This window comes from Ylistrum balloti, unplaced genomic scaffold (assembly GCF_031769215.1).
Source record: "Ylistrum balloti isolate Yb309-2 unplaced genomic scaffold, AGI_CSIRO_Ybal_v1 Utg369782, whole genome shotgun sequence".
NCBI lineage: Eukaryota > Metazoa > Mollusca > Bivalvia > Pectinida > Pectinidae > Ylistrum > Ylistrum balloti.
The window spans coordinates 2,205,358-2,227,187 of NW_026781970.1; the positions used below are offsets into that span (position 1 = coordinate 2,205,358).

The 21,830-nt window shown below is 33.8% G+C and overlaps 2 protein-coding genes and 1 long non-coding RNA gene across 5 annotated transcripts; 2 read left to right on the plus strand and 1 right to left on the minus strand.

Annotated features, from left to right (window-relative positions):
- The first annotated feature begins 637 nt into the window (after positions 1–637).
- LOC132544109 (uncharacterized) lies at positions 638–3,559 on the plus strand. 3 transcript variants are annotated; one of them, XR_009553987.1, is made up of 3 exons: positions 638–1,819; positions 1,856–2,364; positions 2,436–3,559. It is a non-coding gene; the product is annotated as an uncharacterized LOC132544109 (long non-coding RNA). The 3 variants fall into 3 exon arrangements; XR_009553985.1 differs by having other exon boundaries at positions 638–2,364; XR_009553986.1 differs by having other exon boundaries at positions 638–2,311.
- Positions 3,560–7,032: 3,473 nt separating this feature from the next.
- LOC132544133 (uncharacterized) lies at positions 7,033–9,340 on the minus strand. Its single transcript, XM_060207704.1, has 2 exons — positions 8,923–9,340; positions 7,033–7,747 (listed from the first exon to the last, which is right to left on the minus strand). The coding sequence occupies exons 1-2, from the start codon at positions 9,338–9,340 to the stop codon at positions 7,371–7,373; spliced, it is 795 nt and encodes a 264-aa protein (XP_060063687.1). The 3' UTR covers positions 7,033–7,370.
- Positions 9,282–20,376, plus strand: LOC132544132 (T-complex protein 1 subunit gamma-like). The gene is made up of 17 exons (XM_060207703.1): positions 9,282–10,112; positions 10,196–10,257; positions 11,372–11,422; positions 11,815–11,877; positions 12,772–12,868; positions 13,530–13,650; positions 14,811–14,891; positions 15,450–15,555; positions 15,751–15,833; positions 16,436–16,502; positions 17,075–17,109; positions 17,387–17,566; positions 17,932–18,030; positions 18,216–18,402; positions 18,812–18,952; positions 19,137–19,268; positions 19,783–20,376. The coding sequence occupies exons 1-17, from the start codon at positions 10,079–10,081 to the stop codon at positions 19,906–19,908; spliced, it is 1,665 nt and encodes a 554-aa protein (XP_060063686.1). The 5' UTR covers positions 9,282–10,078; the 3' UTR covers positions 19,909–20,376.
- The last annotated feature ends 1,454 nt before the right edge of the window (positions 20,377–21,830 follow it).

Below are 21,830 nucleotides of genomic sequence, written 5' to 3' on the forward strand. Positions count from 1 at the left end.
TGATAACAAAATCAGCATGGATATCAGGATGTCATCAAAGAGTTATTTTCGTACATACAATCATGAGGGATTTGAATTCGCGATTGATTAGGCCAAATAAATCCCATGCAAAAGTAATTTACAGTAATTCAAAAGTAAGATTTAGTACATATACCAATATTACATACACAAATACCATCTTATTGGATTTTTTTTTTTACCTATTTATGAATATAAAAATATTTGTGTCTAAGTAATTTTCTTATACCTATTGAATTCACAAATAGGTTTGGTTTCAAAGTTAGGCTTTTTCAAAAGAAACTGTACTGAAAAGAAAAATTACTCTCTATATTGATCATTTAATAAAGAAATATTTGATAAAAATACCTTGTGTATACAGATGACAAAACTTTGAAAAATTAAGGAGATACTTCTACAATCAATTTCTTACTAAATGCTTTATATACCTTGTTTATTTTGTTTACATTGAAAGAAATCCCAATCATTTAGTTCACTTAATTAAGCAATATGATTGATTTTTCATTGATACATTTAATCAATATTCTGTCATTCCAAATCAATATGTTTATTATGTCTTTATTTATCCTATGTTTTGTATATGTTTATCTAAATCCATTCTATCATTGAAGTTAAGATTGAAAAATGAGATATATAGAGAGAGTTTTGGTTCTCCAATATCTATGTTTAACATCCTGATTAATTTTGTTGTGAAATTAACGTAAGAAAACTGAAGGCTTCATGCTACCTTTTAAATGATGTGATTTCTGTTAAGGTTGTCTTTTTTTCTTTAAATGGAAGTTGATCTTTGAAATGAAGGTGCAGCTGGTCACAGACTAGTAACATATATATATATAGCCTTAAAAGTGTTTTTACTCTTCAAGAATTGGCTGGAAGTCCAGAAAATCAATTCTGTAGATTATCTGTATGGAAAGTCTCCTGCTTTATCTTCTAAACATTTTTCATAAATATGTATGTGTATTATCTAAGTCTGAATGAGTTGAGCTTCGATGTTGACATGTTTTTATCATGCTCTTCTAATGCAGAACAATCTTGAGTGTATGACTTTTGACTTCCAGATATAGTAATTCTGTAATGAAAACTGTAAAATTTTATTTCATTGTCTTTCAAACTGATTTACCAAATAATAAAATTAACTAAGCACCAGCATCCATCTGATAGATTGTGTAAAAATTAGCATACGCACCTGGTTATGTTTTAACATGGTAAGGTATTTCTCATCTGTCAACGACTTATTTTAAATGATCCTAGTCAAGATTGCCAGAATGGATCATTTTCAGTTTGGATAAAGGGATTTGGGTCAAATTTGGTGAGAGAATCCTTGAGTAATTGGAAGTTCCATTTGGTCTAGCTTCACTGGAGGTCGAGGGGCAAAGTTAGCCTAAATATTGGCATGTGGGATAAATAAATTGTGAGAATGCTTCCTTTACTAAATTTGAAACTTAAAATGTAATGTTTCTAATCATGTGAAGTAGAAGAGATATCAAATTTTTTTTTTTTTTTTTTTGAAAATTACTATGAACAAAACTAAATAAAAAAAAAACCTCCTAAATGAGTGGGAGAAAACCAACATCCCGGTTGTCTTCAGTCATTAATCAGATCATGTAGGAATCAAAGATGGATACCCAACAGTATTCATAAAGGGAGGTAAATACAACTGACATAGAGGATGGAGCATCAACATCAGAATTCAGTGGTTTTATTAGTAGTTTACATGTTCGAACTAGTTAGAATCAGAATAACGGTAAAAGTATTTGCATAACTAAGGTTAATTATTATAATTTATAAACAAAATTGTTTTGTCACAATTTCTAATTTCTGGGCTATGCAGACCCAGGTCTGTGTGAGATATCCAGCTGGAAATAGATTTTATTACTTAAGTATTCACTTTCCACCACTTTATTGAACTTTCCTAAACTGAAAAGATAAAAATAAATGAGAGCAGTTGAAGTTACAATTCTTTTTTCATATCGAAATATCAAATTAGGTATATCTTTTGGTTAAGAGAGCCATATATGTGCTTTTGGTAAAGAGAGCCAGGGTATAGGGAGCCAGGTATATACTGTTGGTAAAGGGAACCAGATATATACTGTTGGTAAAGGGAACCAGGTATATCTGTTGGTAAAGGGAACCAGGTATATACTGTTGGTAAAGGGAACCAGGTATATCTGTTGGTAAAGGGAACCAGGTATATCTGTTGGTATAGGGAACCAGGTATATCTTTTGGTAAAGGGAACCAGGTATATCTGTTGGTATAGGGAACCAGGTATATACTGTTGGTAAAGGGAACCAGGTATATCTGTTGGTATAGGGAACCAGGTATATACGGTTGGTAAAGGGAACCAGGTATATCTGTTGGTATAGGGAACCAGGTATATATTATTGGTAAAGGGAGCCAGGTATACTTTTGGTACCAGGTATATACTTTTGGTAAAGGGAACCAGGTATGTACTATTGGTAAAGGGAACCAGGTATGTACTATTGGTAAAGGGAGCCAGGTATATATTATTGGTAAAGGGAGCCAGGTATATATTATTGGTAAAGGGAACCAGGTATATATTATTGGTAAAGGGAGCCAGGTATATACTGTTGGTAAAGGGAACCAGGTATATCTGTTGGTATAGGGAACCAGGTATATACTCTTGGTAAAGGGAACCAGGTATATACTCTTGGTAAAGGGAACCAGGTATATACTTTTGGTAAAGGGAACCAGGTATGTACTATTGGTAAAGGGAGCCAGGTATATATTATTGGTAAAGGGAGCCAGGTATATATTATTGGTAAAGGGAGCCAGGTATATACGGTTGGTAAAGGGAGTCAATCGGACATTCAGCTGTCTAACCCTTATGCTTTTTTTTAACAATGGCAATCTTTAACACATTCATGATAACTAAAATTACATTTTTTAATTGCTTATTAGGAAATTAACAATTTAAGCTGCATGACTTAGAGAAACTTGGTACAGAAATATCATCCTTAAATCCATAGTTAAGACAACTTCATTTGAAAATTGCATATGGTGTGGTATCTTAGAAAATGTACAGGTATTCTGCCTGACATACTGTACAAGTAGATCTGGTAAATAAACAATAGGTATGTATGCATACAGGTGCAATCAAGAAATAATTTTGTCTGTTGTTATTAACATATTTCTAATGTAATAAAATATTACAGTTGTATATTAGAGTTTCCATATAAAAAGTCTTTCAGCAATCTTTTTTATTAATTCAATATATAAATATATATACAAAGAGTCCTTTTTTCTGTTTTTTTTTTTTTTTTTTAATTTTAAATGTTGACGTCATACTTACATGACATAGATATAATATTTATATTGATATATATTATTAATAATTCATAAAGAATAGTACCTGTTTCTATTACATTTGTCATCCATCTTATTGGTTCTCTGTAGGAGTTGTGTAATTACAAGGATGTCGTTCTGAGTTCCCCGTTTTCCACATCTGTTACATATATAATTGCCATGATATCTCCTCATGTCTTTTTACCTTGTTTGAATAAAGATTCCTGCAACATTGAATTATTACCTGAACTTTGTTTTTGATTCACGCCTTTTCTCATCTTTCTCATGCATGCCATTTTTATACTTTCTAACGATACCACAAAAATGAATACCACCTTGAAATGAAAATAAAAAATAGCTGCCTGCAGCTTTTTTTTTACTTTTCCAATCTCTTAGTTTCAAAAAAAAAAGTTGTATGATTTGACATTTATACAGTATGTAGGGGATGGGTGGCCTGCATATTTAGATCTTTGCTAAATCAGCAAATATTACTGATCTCCAAAACAAAATTCTGGATTATTTATCAATCTTTTTAAACTGGGTACGACACTAAATCTCATTGTCTGAGAAATAGCAGCAGCCAAACTCCCAACTATACCACTCCAACCTCCCACATATACCATACCAACCTCCCAACCATACCACTCCAACCTCCCACTTATACCACTCCAACCTCCCACTTATACCACTCCAACCTCCCACTTATACCACTCCAACCTCCCAACTATACCACTCCAGCCTCCCACTTATACCACTCCAACCTCCCACTTATACCACTCCAGCCTCCCACCTATACCACTCCAACCTCCCACTTATACCACTCCAGCCTCCCACCTATACCACTCCAACCTCCCACTTATACCACTCCAACCTCCCACTTATACCACTCCAACCTCCCAACTATACCACTCCAACCTCCCAACTATACCACTCCAACCTCCCAACTATACCACTCCAACCTCCCAACTATACCACTCCAGCCTCCCACCTATACCACTCCAACCTCCCAACTATACCACTCCAACCTCCCACTTATACCACTCCAACCTCCCAACTATACCACTCCAGCCTCCCACCTATACCACTCCAAACTCCCAACTATACCACATCAAACTCCCAACTATACCACTCCAACCTCCCACATATACCATACCAACCTCCCAACTATACCACACCAACCTCGCACCTATACCACTGCAAACTCCCAACTATACCACTCCAAGCTCATAGCTATACCACATCAAACTCATAGCTATACCACACCAAACTCCCAACTATACCACTACAAACTCCCCACCATACCACTCCAACCTCCCACCTATACCACTACAAACTCCAAACTATACCACTCCAACCTCCCACATATACCACTCTAAACTCATAGCTATACCACACCAACCTCCCAACTATACCACTACAAACTCCACTCCAACCTCCCACATATACCACTCTAAACTCATAGCTATACCACACCAACCTCCCAACTATACCACTACAAACTCCCCACCATACCACTCCAACCTCCCACCTATACCATTACAAACTCACAGCTATACCACACAAAACTTCAAACTGTACCACTCCAAACTCCCAACTATACCACTACAAACTCCCAAATATACCACTCCACACAAAATAGTTATCTGAATGACCCTTATCACCATCAAAACTTTTTGATGAACAAAATTATGAAAGATACAGAGTAAATCTGTATGGAAATCTGTTTACAGAGTAAATCTGTAAGGAAATCTGTTTAACCATTCAGAGTAAATCTGTATGGAAATATAGAGGAAATTTGTTTTACCATTCAGAGTAAATCTGTATGGAAATCTGTTTAACCATTCTGAGTAAATCTGTTTGAAAATCTACAGGAAATTTGTTTTACCATTCAGAGTAAATCTGTATGGAAATCTGTTTAACCATTCTGAGTAAATCTGTTTGAAAATCTACAGGAAATTTGTTTAACCATTCAGAGTAAATCTGTATGGAAATATAGAGGAAATTTGTTTAACCATTCAGAGTAAATCTGTATGGAAATCTGTTTAACCATTCTGAGTAAATCTGTATGGAAATCTGTTTAACCATTCTGAGTAAATCTGTAAGGAAATCTGTTTAACCATTCAGAGTAAATCTGTAAGGAAATCTGTTTAACCATTCAGAGTAAATCTGTAAGGAAATCTGTTTAACCATTCAGAGTAAATCTGTATGGAAATATAGAGGAAATTTGTTTAACCATTCAGAGTAAATCTGTATGGAAATATAGAGGAAATTTGTTTAACCATTCAGAGTAAATCTGTATGGAAATCTGTTTAACCATTCAGAGTAAATCTGTATGGAAATCTGTTTAACCATTCAGAGTAAATCTGTATGGAAATCTGTTTAACCATTCAGAGTAAATCTGTAAGGAAATTTGTTTAACCATTCAGAGTAAAAGGAAATTTGTTTAACCATTCAGTAAAGTAAATCTGTTTAACCATTCAGAGGAAATCTGTTTAACCATTCAGAGTAAATCTGTAAGGAAATTTGTTTAACCATTCAGAGTAAATCTGTAAGGAAATCTGTTTAACCATTCTGAGTAAATCTGTATGAAAATCTACAGGAAATTTGTTTTACCATTCTGAGTAAATCTGTTTGAAAATCTACAGGAAATTTGTTTTACCATTCAGAGTAAATCTGTATGGAAATATAGAGGAAATCTGTTTAACCATTCAGAGTAAATCTGTATGGAAATATAGAGGAAATTTGTTTAACCATTCAGTATGGAAATCTGAGTAAATCTGTACAGGAAATTTGTTTAACCATTCAGAGTAAATCTGTTTGAAAATCTACAGGAAATTTGTTTTACCATTCAGAGTAAATCTGTAAGGAAATCTACAGGAAATTTGTTTTACCATTCAGAGTAAATCTGTATGGAAATCTACAGGAAATTTGTTTTACCATTCAGAGTAAATCTGTTTGAAAATCTACAGGAAATTTGTTTTACCATTCAGAGTAAATCTGTATGGAAATATAGAGGAAATTTGTTTAACCATTCAGAGTAAATCTGTAAGGAAATCTGTTTAACCATTCAGAGTAAATCTGTATGGAAATCTGTTTAACCATTCTGAGTAAATCTGTTTGAAAATCTACAGGAAATTTGTTTTACCATTCAGAGTAAATCTGTTTGAAAATCTACAGGAAATTTGTTTTACCATTCAGAGTAAATCTGTTTGAAAATCTACAGGAAATTTGTTTTACCATTCAGAGTAAATCTGTTTGAAAATCTACAGGAAATTTGTTTTACCATTCAGAGTAAATCTGTATGGAAATCTGTTTAACCATTCAGAGTAAATCTGTATGGAAATATAGAGGAAATTTGTTTCAACCATTCAGGGAACATTTGTTCAACAATTCAGAGATAAAACCTTTTCAACCATTGGTGATGAATTCAGAAATAAATCTTCATTATTCTAGAGAATATAGTTTTATGAAAAGTATCATTATGCAACCATACTCCATAAATACAGAACAAATGTAAAAAATTTTCCCTTGAGTTTTATTTCTTATTTGCAAAGAAAATCTATAAAATCAAGACTAAGACCAACATCTTGGTAATGGAATCAATATGTCTCACAATACAATTGTAGAAGTAATGAAATTTTCTGCACTAATACATACTATCCTATTTTAAAGAATTAAAAACTTCATAGTATAAGAAATATGTTGTACAATGATATAGAGTTATCTGTGAATCGTTATATGTGAAAATTTCCTAAAAATCATAAAAATGTTCAAATAATTATGAACAAAGTTGGTCAATCTAAATGTTCATGCTGCCAAGGAAACTACAATGTAAATTTATCACAAATTTTTATTCTCTGCCTTAATTTTAGAAAATTATTTTAGCACATGTAAATTTATGTTTTCAAAAGTCTGACATCCCTATTTGAAACAATTTTGCCAATAAATTGTTCCCAAGAAGGGGCAGTGTAAAAACCAAACACTGTTACACATTTAATATACCAACATCTTTACAGGGACTTTACATATCATACAGAGTGATCTCCCATCAGCTTGACCTCAGCACCTCCTCTGCAATTTTGTCTCGGACACTGACACAGTAATTATCAAGGATGTAAAATCGGTAGGGTCTATCTACCCAGTCTCCTGCATATCCTATATTAATCCTTTTACTGACCACTATGTGAAGGTCATCAATTTTGTCTCCAGCCACTAGCCAAATGTCTGGAGAATGGACCAAATCTTGCTTGTTTACAACATTCTTGGAGATAGCTAAAGCTTGACAGAACTTGGAAGGGCCATTACAGAGTTCTTTGATCTTTAGAGCCTTGGTGCCCTCTTTACTTGCAGTAGTACGGTTTTTGGTCATGGTTTCCAACCCCTGAAGGGGTTCTATGGCTCGAAGCAACACTGCTGCACCTTCACCTACAGGAAACAGGATTAAACATGTCAAAATCTGATAAAAACAACCCTCTTATGTTCTAAAATCATTTAAATATTATTTTTAAAAAGCACTTAATCAAATGAGAGAAATATTTACCTCAGAGTATTTGGACGTAATATTACAACAAAATATAAAGCATTTCATTTAGATGGTATTTCTACATAAACTGTACCAAACACTACACAAGCTCCCATCCCCCGAAAAAATGAATATTTTGAAAAGAATTACTCCAATATAGTTATACAAAATGAAATGATAACTTATCTTTCATATTTTCTACTGAACTTATATTTTGCCATTTTCTCGCAATCAAAATTTAAAATGTTTTCATTTTTACTTATACACTGACTACTCCATGATTTTTTGTTTACAGTTTATAGATAACAGAGTATTAACACCAAAATATGTCGTACCAGTCTTGTACAAGAGAATGAAGAGCTACCTGGGGTCCTTATAGCAGGTACTGATGTATCTCCAAGCATGACTGATAACGACCTTTAATTCCATACAATATTGCCTCATGAGAAGTCATTGAAAACTAGGATTTTGCCAACTACACTTTACTATATACACTTACAGCCTGACAGAGCATTGACGATAATAATAGGATTTCCTTAAAAACAAAATTTAATTACAAATTTCAAAATAACAGATAGCATCTTTGGAATCCAATAAATCCTATAATGATAGCATGTTTATATAAGCCCAAAGTGTACTACCAGTAGCTTAAACACAGATTCTTTCTGCTGCTCTTCAGAAGATAAGTAGCAACAATCTTCACATACAGAATTCAAAATGAACATATCTCTACTTATGTTGTATTTGATCTGTCCTTTCAGTTTCAGACACCTCCCCATCCCCTTTTAAGTTTTTTAGAAATAAACAACAATATTAATTTAATTAAGAATTCAACTTGTGCTCAACCCTATCATGAAATGTCACAATATAATTCAAAATAACCAAAGGCTTGCTAATCTACCAAGCTCATGATGAGGTATTTTCTGCCGAAGTAGGACCACAGATTTAATATCTCACTGGCCTATTTTGCTGATGGGGGACTAGCAATTAATATAAAAGTTAACTAGATATTTAAGGAGTCACATCAGAAAAAATTATCAATTTTATGTATTTTGTGAGGAAGTAGTAAAGTACATACCCTCACTAGATATATTAAAACAGCAGTACATGCCGTAGATGTTGTACACATAGGCAGTCCCGGGATCCATAAACATGGCACTGTTTTTCTCTGTCTTCTTCCCTTGGTATGAATGTGCTGCTTGGTCTTCCTTTCCCAGATAAGCCTCTGTCTCTACAATCTTCCCACAAAGAAGATCGCCAGAGGCCGGACATCGTCGTACCAACACTTGGCCCAGCAGGTCCTTTGCAAGTTGCAAACACGCTTTCTTATAAAATGAAGAAGGAAGTCTTTTATCAGCCTCAATGTCTAAGGTTTGTCCTGTATTGGATGGTCCCTGATTACCAAGCTTCTCTTTATCATTGTCAAAATATGGACTTCTCTTTGCTTTCTTTGAATCTGTCTGGTTTACTTTAGCTTTTCGCTTCAAATCGGACATTCTGAAAAATGATATATTACACGGGTTAGCTGTTATAATCACATTAACAAAAACAGACATGGTAAACTAACGATGATGCCTCTGAGACAGAGTCTTATACACTTATATCAACTTCATGTGAAGATAAGTTAGGTGTGGTAAGATCCTCTTTATTCCCTTAATTAATAAAATTGAAAGGAAAAAATCATGATGTCAAGAATGTTTTAATCTGGGCTTCCTCCTTGAATGAGTCTCAAAGAGGAATCCCAGAAGGGATTAGTAAAAATGTGTATAAAGTAAAGTTGCCACTGAAATGTATACTCATTATATTTGATGGTGCTTGGATTTAATCACAGTATTTTTTTCGTTTCTGGGTGCATGACATGTAACAGCAACCAAAATCGCCAGGTGTGATGTCACATAAGTAAAAGGTTCACGCGATACAGCTCGACAAAATGACTGATCCGAAATACATAACGATGTAGAGACGATATATTTCACATAGCCAGACTCTTTGATAGTGAACATCCGATTCCTGCGGTAACATTCATAATCAAACATTGTAATATTAGTTTTTAATGTATGCTGATTACTCAATGCAAAGAAATTAACAATAAAATTGGTATGATCACGAATTATGTTGCCGACCTGTTTTACCAAACAATCATGCACATGCTGACCTGTCATTTGTTTTGATGATCGGAGTTATCCACCGTGTCGATAGACGGCGCTTCACTTCCGGCCTAGAAAATAACAAGCATGCTTGGGGGACAAGGCAACATCATCGTTCTTAGTAAGTAAATATCTACTATTATCTTATTTGAAATGTATTTCTTCAATTACAATAGGTATATAGATTTCTTATTTATTTTTTAGATCAGAACACAAAGCGGGAATCCGGCAAGAAAGTCCAGCAAGGCAACATTGCAGCCGGCAAAGTAAGCAAGCATGGTTCTCACATGGTCTCCATGGCCGTCACAGAAGCTTCGAGACTTGTCTAGATTTGTTTGAGTCATAGAACATGTTTTGTATGGATCCATCTACGAATTGAAATGTTATTTGAGTTTTTAATGCGAATATTGGATTTTTTCATTTTCGTTCCATGCTTTAAATTTTTAGATAATTAGAATGTTAATAATATTTGTTAAAATGCTGTAATAAATCATTTTTAATCGAAGTAGCACCAGAATAATGCGGATCACATGTGCATTTTGATTTCTTCATATGCGATGAAATGTTGCTGTGTCTGCGAGAAAAGTAAAAATAAGTCTTTTACGTTAATTTTTTAGTAATAGATTATTTTAATTACCATTTTCCCGTTCATCTTAATTGCAATTACTTTATCCCTAATCATTCAATGATTATTCATATACAGTAATTTTTGTAGGATTATTAAGATATGAGCCCAGAATACCATTTCAAAAATTTTGATGAGTCCCATAGGGAAAGCATGAGTCCAGGACTCATTATCTGAATCCCTAAATATCACTGCATATAGAGAAATAAAATGATACATAAAGATAAATGATTTGGTAAGAACACCTTTTTCCAGAAAGTGTTGCAGGTAATGCAGTTCACTCTATCTTTCAAAGACAGGATTTCCATTCAAAATTATTATAGTACATTAGTTTGTATTGGTCAGTCAGTGTTATTATCCATATTTCATTTTTACATATTAAAAAACATCAGTTGATAAATTACCATCCTTCCTTTAGCTATCTTGTTGATGTGTCATGTATCAAAAGTAGATCATGCTAACTTATATTTTGACCTGTGAACTATACGAAATGAAAATTTGTACAAACTGTCTTCTACTCAACTAATCACTTGAACTTAACATTTTGGATATGAAGTATTACAGCCAACAGTATCTGCTTTATGAAAGACAGAGTGAGATCTCTTAGTTTTGACCCTTAACATGCTATTAAATATTAAAATGAAAAGAAAGAAAGGAAAAAAAATTCTCTTTCTCTAAATAAGTTTACCTGAAATCAGAATATTTCTAGATGCGTATCATCAATCAGTATATATTTATTGGTTTTTGTTGGACAGGCTATAGCAGATATCATCAGAACATGCTTGGGGCCAAAGTCTATGTTAAAGGTTGGTATCTGAATGAAAGTACTTGAAAACATGAAAGATTTCAACTGGTACAGTTAATTAAGACATTGTAGGTCCTGCCCTTTCATTAAGTTTGAAAACATATAAATTGTCACTAATACAATGACTTTGCTTTGAAAACTTTAGCATTCTGCTCCAAACTTTGATGTACCAAATAAATGGTTGTAAAAATTGACATATTAACCAGGAAATCCAATTACTAAATTGGTAATTGACATGATTCTCAGAGTAAAATTTTTCAGAAACTGTAGGATCAAGCAAAATTTTAAAGAAAAACAGAGTTCTTTTATCTAAATTCTTGGTAGATTCTTTTGTTCTTTCCCTTTCTTTTTAATTTAGATTAATTTGTTTAATAATTCTTTTCTTTTTGACAGATGTTGATGGACCCAATGGGAGGGATTGTCATGACCAACGATGGAAATGCCATTCTCCGTGAAGTAAGTAGTGTAACCCATCATTCTGTTGAATATGATTCAACAATAAATTGGATTGAACTGTTCAAAGTTGTCCAAAACATGCTGCAGTCTTTCAACATAAAACATAAGAATTATCACAAAGTAATATGACCAACAGAAGTTGCTTATCCCAACATTTTATACTCTATTAGAATTTACCTACAACAAGGTATTACCAATTCTCACTGTGATGTAGTTAATGTTTTGATAATTAAGAACAGAAATCAAAATTCTTTCTAGCAACTGTTTTTAATGCTAAAGGAAGTATATTGACCACTTGCTATTCTCTATTACATTTGAGTGTTGTATGTGTTTTATTTAATTATTTCATGTTAAAGTAATTTTGAAGACTATTTGGGATGTGAAACTATATCGTCTGACAGATAATGATGATAAAGCATACTTATAGACCAAGGGCTCTCATGTTTAAATTGGCATCAGTGAAAGGTGTGAAAAACTGTAATACCAGGTAAATAGAATATTCCTTGTTTACTGATGAGTGACAGTTACAGTTCATCATGTGAATTGGAATTTGCTCATGAGTGAGCAACACACTATTGTTCATTGAGAAAAATGGAATATCATATGTTTATAGCTAAAATATAATGACATTTCAGCTGTTTCCAAGTAAAAGATGTTTTATTCACTGAATGATTATTGAGGATACAGTGACTAAGTGGTAAAGGCATCTGACTGTCTTAATCATTAGTCCTCTACTTCATATGTCACAGGTTTGAGGCCTATGTGGGGCAGTGGTTATTTTCTGGGAACTCTGATTTTCCTCATAATCCTGGCATGGCCTTAAATTACACTGTCTGTTAACATATAGAATCATGTAAAACAAATTTGATATTTTTCATTAAATCATGCTTTCAGATCAATGTTCAACATCCAGCAGCTAAGTCCATGATTGAAGTAGCTCGCACACAAGATGAAGAAGTTGGTGACGGAACAACCTCTGTCATCATCCTTGGTAAGTGTAGCAGTAAAACCTGCTGCAATGTTTGCTTATATATTCTCTTTTTGTTTAGAAGTTAGCATGAGTGACAACATTAAAATGAAGTGATTGTTGTTTGACTACAAACCAACCTTCACCAGAGTTACTACAGAATTAAGCATTGTGTCTCTGCTACAGTATCATCATATAGTCATAGTGTTTACTTTTATCCATTTGTGCAGGACAAGACAGTGGTTGCATTTAGAATCATTACTTTAAATTCTGTCAGATTATGACAGCTTCTTGACTAACTATATCTGTTAAGATTGCTGTATCATTATTAGTATTTCTTAATGTAGTGGTTTTGATATCATAGACTAAACTCTTTGGTGAAATCTTACAGATAGCTTATATGTCAGTTGGATGATCAAGGAGCACTTTGTTTCCTGCCAAATTTGAATACAACCTTTTTTCCCTCAAAAAGTACCTGAAGCAAAAATGAAAAATCAGGAATTTCCAAGTTACTTATTTCATGTTCATTGTCATTTGGAAGTCAGTTGTTGTTTAGTACAATGTAGTGATGACATAACAAAAAAGAAAGTTAGTTTTATGCAGGTTTATTACTGTCACAATATCAAATGTGGACAAACATTGAAAGGTTTTGTATTTTATAAAAAGACCTGATCTTGTTTGACAGCGGGTGAGATGTTATCTCAGGCCCTTCCTTTCCTGGAGCAGCAGATGCATCCAACTGTTGTCATCAGTGCTTTTAGGCAAGCATTAGAAGATCTGGTAGATATTCTCCGCAAACAAGTCAGGTACGTGAACTCACTGTTTTGTAAGATGCTTCAAATTCAGAAGTGGACTAATATTCATATTGGTTTTGTTTGTAGTAATGAAGGAAAAGACGATACAATGGTGTTGTTATGATAATTAGATTCATTTTACTTATATGTTTTGTCTGTGTCACAATCAAAAGTACTGTCTATGTTTTGTCTGTGTCACAATCGAAAGTACTGTCTATGTTTTGTCTGTGTCACAATCAAAAGTACTGTCTATGTTTTGTCTGTGTCACAATCAAAAGTACTGTCTATGTTTTGTCTGTGTCACAATCAAAAGTACTGTCTATGTTTTGTCTGTGTCACAATCAAAAGTACTGTCTATGTTTTGTCTGTGTCACAATCAAAAGTACTGTCTATGTTTTGTCTGTGTCACAATCAAAAGTACTGTCTATGTTTTGTCTGTGTCACAATCGAAAGTACTGTCTATGTTTTGTCTGTGTCACAATCGAAAGTACTGTCTATGTTTTGTCTGTGTCACAATCAAAAGTACTGTACCACACTTTCTCATTATGCTGTAAGTGTAGATAGCTGACACTGATATGACAAAAACACAAACTTTTCAACAAGTCCATGGAGAAACTTTAATGAACATTTATGACTGCAATAGCTAGTAGGTAGTTTATTAGCCTACACAACCTTAGGTGTTAGTCAGAGGTGTGTGGTTCAACAATCTCTACCTGTTTGCCTGTAGCAGTTTTTGATTCTCAGTTTTGTGCTGTCTTTGGTGTGTCTTTGGACAAGAACATTTATACAATTGCTGTGGATGGAATGCAACAGGCCACACATATACTGTTCAATGATGTATCCATAAACAAACATGGATTTACATGAAATAATGTTCCAATTCTATTACCACTAATGGAGTCTGTTAAGATTCAAGAGCTTCACTTTAGTAAACCATGCATGCAACTCATGAGATCAACAACACCCTTAAATTCATATATGGAATAGTTCAGTTAGTTGTGTCTTGTAAACAATAAAATTGGTTTAGAAAATCTCTTTGTTTGTTTCATGAATTTTGACCAAGAAGTTGTGAGACAACAACAACAACAAAATACCCTATAGATACATTTCCCAGAGTTACATTTCACTATTATTTTTCCAGCATGAAAATAAAAGTTGTGTTTCCTTTTTAGTGTACCAGTGGATCTCACTAACAGAGATGACATGATGAAAATTGTCAAAAGCTGTGTTGGAACAAAGTTCATTAGTAAATGGTATGTTGTGTACAGTGTTCTCTTTAAATGATATATATGTAGAAGTTGAGGATCTACAATTTTATTTCAGTTAATGTACAGCAGAGTTCTCATTTATCAAGTCTATAATTTAATGGTTTAAGCATGCTATCAGCTATTAAATGAGATCATCAACTCCCTTGGTCGATTTCATGTAAATCTTACCTGTTCATAATTTTAAAATATAAATTTTGTTCACAAGAATAAAACAATATTTTATTTGTAAGATGTATGTTTGTAAAAGAGGGTCTATAAAAGAGGATTACAAAGTTTGGTGTAGGACCTAAGCACACAGTCATAGAAAAATGTGAAATTTCTTTTGCTGTTGGTAACCATTCTGTGCAGTGGAAATATGCAGGTTCATGTAATATACTCCTAAATCCTTCTGATTTGACAGCTCCTTGTACAGGTTTTTACTAATACAAATGGCTCCATTTTGTTCCGAAGCAACTTGTGTCTTTCTGAATTCTGAAATTTTCAAGATAAATCAATTGGTCAAACATTTCTATTTTTGATTTCACTATCTATTTTGGGTTACAGGTCTGAACTTGCGTGCCAGATTGCATTAGATGCCACAGCAACAGTTGCCATGGAGGAGAATGGTCGACGGGAAATTGACATCAAAAGATACGCAAAAGTAGAAAAGGTATAAATAAGAAAATATGCTTATCTACATGCTTTGGTACTATTGTTAAGTATCTTCAAAACGTAGATGTTTATTTCATGTAAAGAAGCCTTTCTTGTATTTCATTGAATAGAAGGACATGATCTTGTTTTGCAAGTGCATTGGTCAAGATTTTGTTGTCAAGGGTTGTTATGATAAATTTGATTATGTTTCAAGGTCCCCGGAGGAACCATGGAAGACTCTAAAGTATTAAAAGGAGTTATGCTCAATAAAGATGTTGTTCACCCGAAAATGAAAAGGTAAGTTTTATGCAAGTCTTTACCTAAATAACAAAACTTAAAAATAAACTAGCAGAAAACAGAAACTATGCATGTGTGAAATATTCATGTATTGCTCAATTTTATTAATTCAGGCTTGAAACTTGACACAGATAAGATGGTTTTTTTTAACAATTTCTGATACACCTCCCTATGTGATAGCATATTATATCCATGCACAACTTTTTTTTTCCACTAGTATATATTCATACTTCTGTTGATCACTACAGAATTATATGTGTAAAGCTGTACTCTAAAACCATTTATTTTCTTTCTCATTTTTATGCTTTTTCAAAAATTTCTATTTTGAGGACACTTGATTTTGTGGATGGATATAGCTCAATAAATCTACATAAACTACTTAACAGTTGGTGGACATGAATTTGCTGGTGAAGAGTTTTCAGGAAATCAATAAAAATAATTTCCTCATTAAAAGAACTAATGATTGTGTAATAAAAAGCTATGGAAGTTTATGTGGTCATTTATTAGAAGTAATGAATGGAATAAATATACAGAAAGCATTGTTGCTATCTGTACATAATGTTGTAACAGTATACCTTACCCAGTTTTCATTGCTCTTACAGGAGGATAGAAAATCCAAGAATTATTTTACTAGATTGTACATTAGAATACAAGAAAGGTGAAAGCCAGGTAAGGTTGACATCCTTGTACTGTACAGAATCACCAATCTCCCTACATACAGATCTTATGTTACAAATACCTTAGTTAATAGAAATGTTTCTGTAAACAACATGTAAGTTTATTTTGTTTTGTGAATATTTTATCAATATTATTATCATTACATGGTCTTAGTTCATTATTAACATAGTACTAGTTCTTATGAACTAAATATATTGCAAATGAAAATCAGTTCAAATTGTTGTAAATTTTCTGTTTCCTGGTTGTATCTTAGGTGTCGGGAATCTGTGTGGTGCTCCTATAAGTCGAAGATAGAATAAAAGATTCAGTTTGGTTATCTTATTTCACTAGAGCAGTCTTTTTAATTCATAGTGTGCTATAGTACTGAAAGCACTTCCTTGGAATAATATTTCAGGTCTGAAGGTTATTTATTTCTCAACACACCACAGGTGATGCAGACACTTCTGTGGAACTCTTGTTTGAAAATATTTCCTCAGTTATGAATTTGAAATTGTGAAGATGAAAGTAAGGTACTAATATCTTATACAGAAACATAAAAATTTGTTTTTGTATTTTTATTTCAGACAAATATTGAAATAACAAAAGAAGAAGACTTTGCGTAAGTACTGTATTCATTGGATATCATTTAATATCAAGTCCTAGTATGATTTACAAGCAGTATAATATAAATGTAATGTCGAGTTAATGAATTGATTGAAAATAAATTAATTGGATGATTTCAAACATAATAATGAAATGACTTAAACAATATTGTACAATATATTTGAAGGATAAAGTGATGATTTTAAATATATATATATTTGACCTTGAGGAAATTTATCGGATTTGAAGGATAAAATTGAGATATAGTTCAACTCTACATACTTCTATTATAGAAAGATTCTTATGCTGGAGGAGGAATATGTGAAGAGGATATGTGACGAAGTCCTTGCCTTCAAGCCTAACCTTGTCATCACAGAGAAGGGTGTGTCAGATCTAGCTCAGCATTTCTTTGTTAAGGCAGGTGTAAGTGTAATCCGACGTGTCAGGAAGTCCGACAACAATAGGATTGCCAGGTATAGCGACTGCATTATTATCATAACGATTGATATGATATTGTCTCTGTTTTATATATATATATATTCTTGTCAGTACAAAAAAAAAGAACCTGTATCTGATTGTTCTTTTCATACCATTTTAAACTTAATGGGTATATAATTGCTCATAATGGTGATAATCTGGGTAAAGTTTAATAGGTGTGACGGTGTAAGGTTTCATTTTTGAGATGATATAATACTCATATTGTCTTATTGAAAATATTCCACAATTTCTATAGATTCCTCAAATGAGCAGAATTATCATTTAAGCTGCTTTTCCTAGCTCTTGATGGGGAATCGAAAAGGTTCTTGAATTTACAAAACGATTTTGAATTTATTTTCAGAGCATGTGGCGCTACCATTGTTAATCGTACAGATGAAATTAAGGAAGAGGATGTTGGAACACAGTGTGGTCTGTTCAACATTGAGAAATTTGGGGACGAGTAAGTGAACACATTTACTGAATTTCGCTATATTTTTGTGTTACATGTTTATGTGATATACATTGTAAGGTTTCATCACTATTCTTAAAACTATACTTTTATTTTTCATTATTATTCCACATGAAAATAGACCAATAATGAAGTATGCTTTATTTATGCCACTTTTACAATTGTTACTGTTATAGATATTTCACATTCCTGGTGGAATGTAAGGACCCTAAGGCATGTACAATCCTCCTCCGTGGCGCAAGCAAGGACATATTGATGGAAGTTGAGAGGAACCTACAGGACGCTATGAATGTTGCACGTAATGTGATGACCGAGCCTCTCTTAGTCCCTGGAGGTGGTGCCGCGGAGATGGCCCTCTCTCAGGTAGGGATTGTGGATGATATAAGTATATAGATAGCACCAGATAACCATTCATGCTTATGTAGATAGATACTCTTTGAATATGTTAGTGACTGTAATAGTATATTAGAATGTAGTTTTAACAAAAGCAAAATCACATAGAGCTATTCCAATTAAACATACACTTGACTCCAGGACCCCAAAATAAGTCGCATCTAGCCATAGATTGGTTTACTTCCTATAACTTCACTAACCTGGAAGTCTACAGGTAGTACATGCGTTGTTTGAAACAACACAACAATTAAGGGAAGGAATTGTTGTGTACTTTACACAGTAAGGGAAGTCATTGTCATCTACATTGATATAGACATATTTTTTACTTATTTTTTAATTGTTAACATAATAAAGTAACAAGTCATTGTTTGTGTTGTAGGCCCTGAATGAAAAGGCCAAGAGTATCACTGGAGTCCAGCAGTGGCCATATCGGGCAGTTGCAAAAGGTCTGGAGGTCATTCCAAGGACACTCATCCAAAATTGTGGTGGCAACTCCATCAGAACTCTCACTGCTCTCAGGGTATGTAGACTGGGCAATTTTGTAACATCTGCCATTTTGGCAATCATCAGTGATTTTCTGCTCTCAGGTAATTTCAGAAGTTATCTATCAGAGAGTTCATTGCTTATTAAATATGATAAGACAAGTGCAAAGTGAATACTCTTCAGTTGACCTGATGTTTAATAACTTCATATGTTTTTATTAGGCAAAACATGCAGCACCCAACTGTACATCCTGGGGTGTTGATGGAGAAAATGGAAAGATTGTGGACATGAAAGATTATGGAATCTGGGAACCATTTGCTGTGAAAGTGCAAACAATCAAGACAGCATTAGAGGTATATATTTTGTTATCGGTCATTATACTGAAAGCTCCTGAAAATTAGAATCCATCACATGGATAAAATCATATCAAAGTAATGTATGTGGAGAATCTCTACAGTTTAACTTTGGCCAATAAGGAAAAAAAATTTATTGGGCTTATATTTGATGTAAATCTGATATACAATTACATTTTTAGGGTGAATTTAACAACAGTTTTATGCAGGTGAAGGGGGAGGGGCATGGCAAATATTTCTCTGTATGCAACATTGAACCATTAAATTATATAATATCAAATTGTGGTTACTAGTAGACATGAAAATTCAAAAGTAAAGAATCAAAAGAGATATTTTTGATATTGGTGTTGTTTGTAAAATATTGTTTATCAGTTAAGAACAGACTTCCTTAATGTTAGGTGTAGATTGTTGAGGGCTCATATGATTGCTTTTGAAACAGTACATACAGCTATTACTTGTTATGACAACCAGGGAAACTGTAAGGTAATAATTGATTGACATTTATTTCCCACAGACCGCCGTACTTCTTCTAAGAATTGACGACATTGTCTCAGGGACTAAGAAGATGGCAGATGCAGATATGCCCGCACCTCGACAGAAAGACGAAGAAGCAGCACCCCAACCTGAGGGACCAGAATAAAAAACAACTTGATAATTAGGATTTACACAAACATTTTAATAACAGGCATTTCTTTTTGGAATAATTAATAATTCCATGTCATCTTTTTGGCTAATCTGCATTCTACAAAACAAATTGTGTTCATATTCCTCATCGTCTCAGAAAGTTGCAATGTTCAAAACTTTTTTTCATGAGTGCCAGATTCTATGTGTAAAATATCATTCATGAAATTGTATTGTTCTGTGAGGAACATATGGATTTTGTTAGTGCTGCAAAACTGAAGATTTATTCATGGACAAATTGAAATCAAAGTACTCTGTAACCTGTCTATGGAAGTTCACATGTTATAAAATGTTGATCAGTGTGACAAAGAAAAGGACACTTGAGTGCTTTATTTATTGTGATGAATTTCTGTATGAAACCCAAATATATACATGTTTGTCTTTTTATAATTATAAAGAACAAAGGATTAAAAATGTGATCCCATTATTTTGTCTTTTTTGTTTCTGTTACGAAATTATATGGTTTCGATACAGTTGAGATACAAAACAACTAAAATTTGGTCAGTTCAGGGAAGAATTATCAAGGGGCTTCAAGGGCTATATTTACTCTTGTGTATGAGTAACGAATTCAGGGAAGAGTTATAGAGGGGCTTCGAGGGCATGACCAGTAGAGGTCACCAAGTCTGTGACCTTCAACACACCTGTTCTCACTGTATATATCTCTGCTTTATTTACTCTGTGTATGAATAACAATCCAATTGATGTTATTGCTGCTTTCACCTTATCTCCACTTTGCAGTTTTTCAGTCTAGGTACTCCGACACCTGCACTCAGGTGTTTCTCCCAAGGAACTAGCATGACAGGTTAGCATAGCTTGTTGTTGAACACAATTTGCACATGACACTCTCTGGTTACAGTTCTTGCTCCATTTCCATCAAAGGTACAGTTGAAGCATAGCTATATATAGCTAATGATGAAAATGCTGAAAGTCAGGGTTTTTGGAATATAGCAAGTTTCATTACTTTAGGAAACAAACTTAAAAGGAGCCACTTCAGAGTGTCGATAATTAATGAAAATTGTTCTCAAAAGGTTGGGATAAAAATTTTTTACCAATCTAGAGGATGAGTTGACCTTTATATTGTTCACCTAATCTGGAAATCCTAAAGAAGGATCAATGCTTGAGTATTCCAGGCTTCATTTTCTTCTTTCTTTTAAGATCTTAAGTCTCTTGATACCCTAGACTTGGGTAATAAATGGGAGATGGTACATAGTTTTGACTTTGTGTATATGGGCCTGAGTAAGTGCGTCTGTGAAAACGTGAACAAGATCTCTTGTGAAGCCTTGAACAGATTTATACTAGCGGAAAAAAAGAAACGCAAATTCAGTTTTGGTAATATTTCTTTTTTATCCGTAGACCAAATGTTGTGAAATGTGACACATAAATACCTCAGTGTACTGTCTAAATAATCGTCGGTTTAAATTCGGTCAACCGTGACCACGGACGACGCTGCACGATTTGAACAGATTTTCCAACAAAGCGTGCGTCCGTAGCACTACCACGTGCTATCAACTTGAAAACCATACCAAAAAGTTTTGAACAGCACACAACCAGTGCACAACATTTCATTCCAAGGCGATTAAAAAGCAGCATGCCGCGAATGTCCGAAGTTGATCGGGGTAGGGTTATTGCCCGAATTCTACAGGGCCAATAGCAACGTCTCGTCGCCCAGCAATTTGGAGTCCATGAGTCAACGATAGCTCGATTAGTTGGGCGTCTCAGGGCCACGGGAAGATTAGCTGACGTCCACGCGTTACGACGCCATGTCAAGATCAGGGCATACGTTTCTCACACCTACGTAACCGATTTCAGACAGCGACGGAGACGGCAAGTCATATTGTAGGCACTAATGGTCGCCGTGTGTCCAAGAACAGTTAGATATCG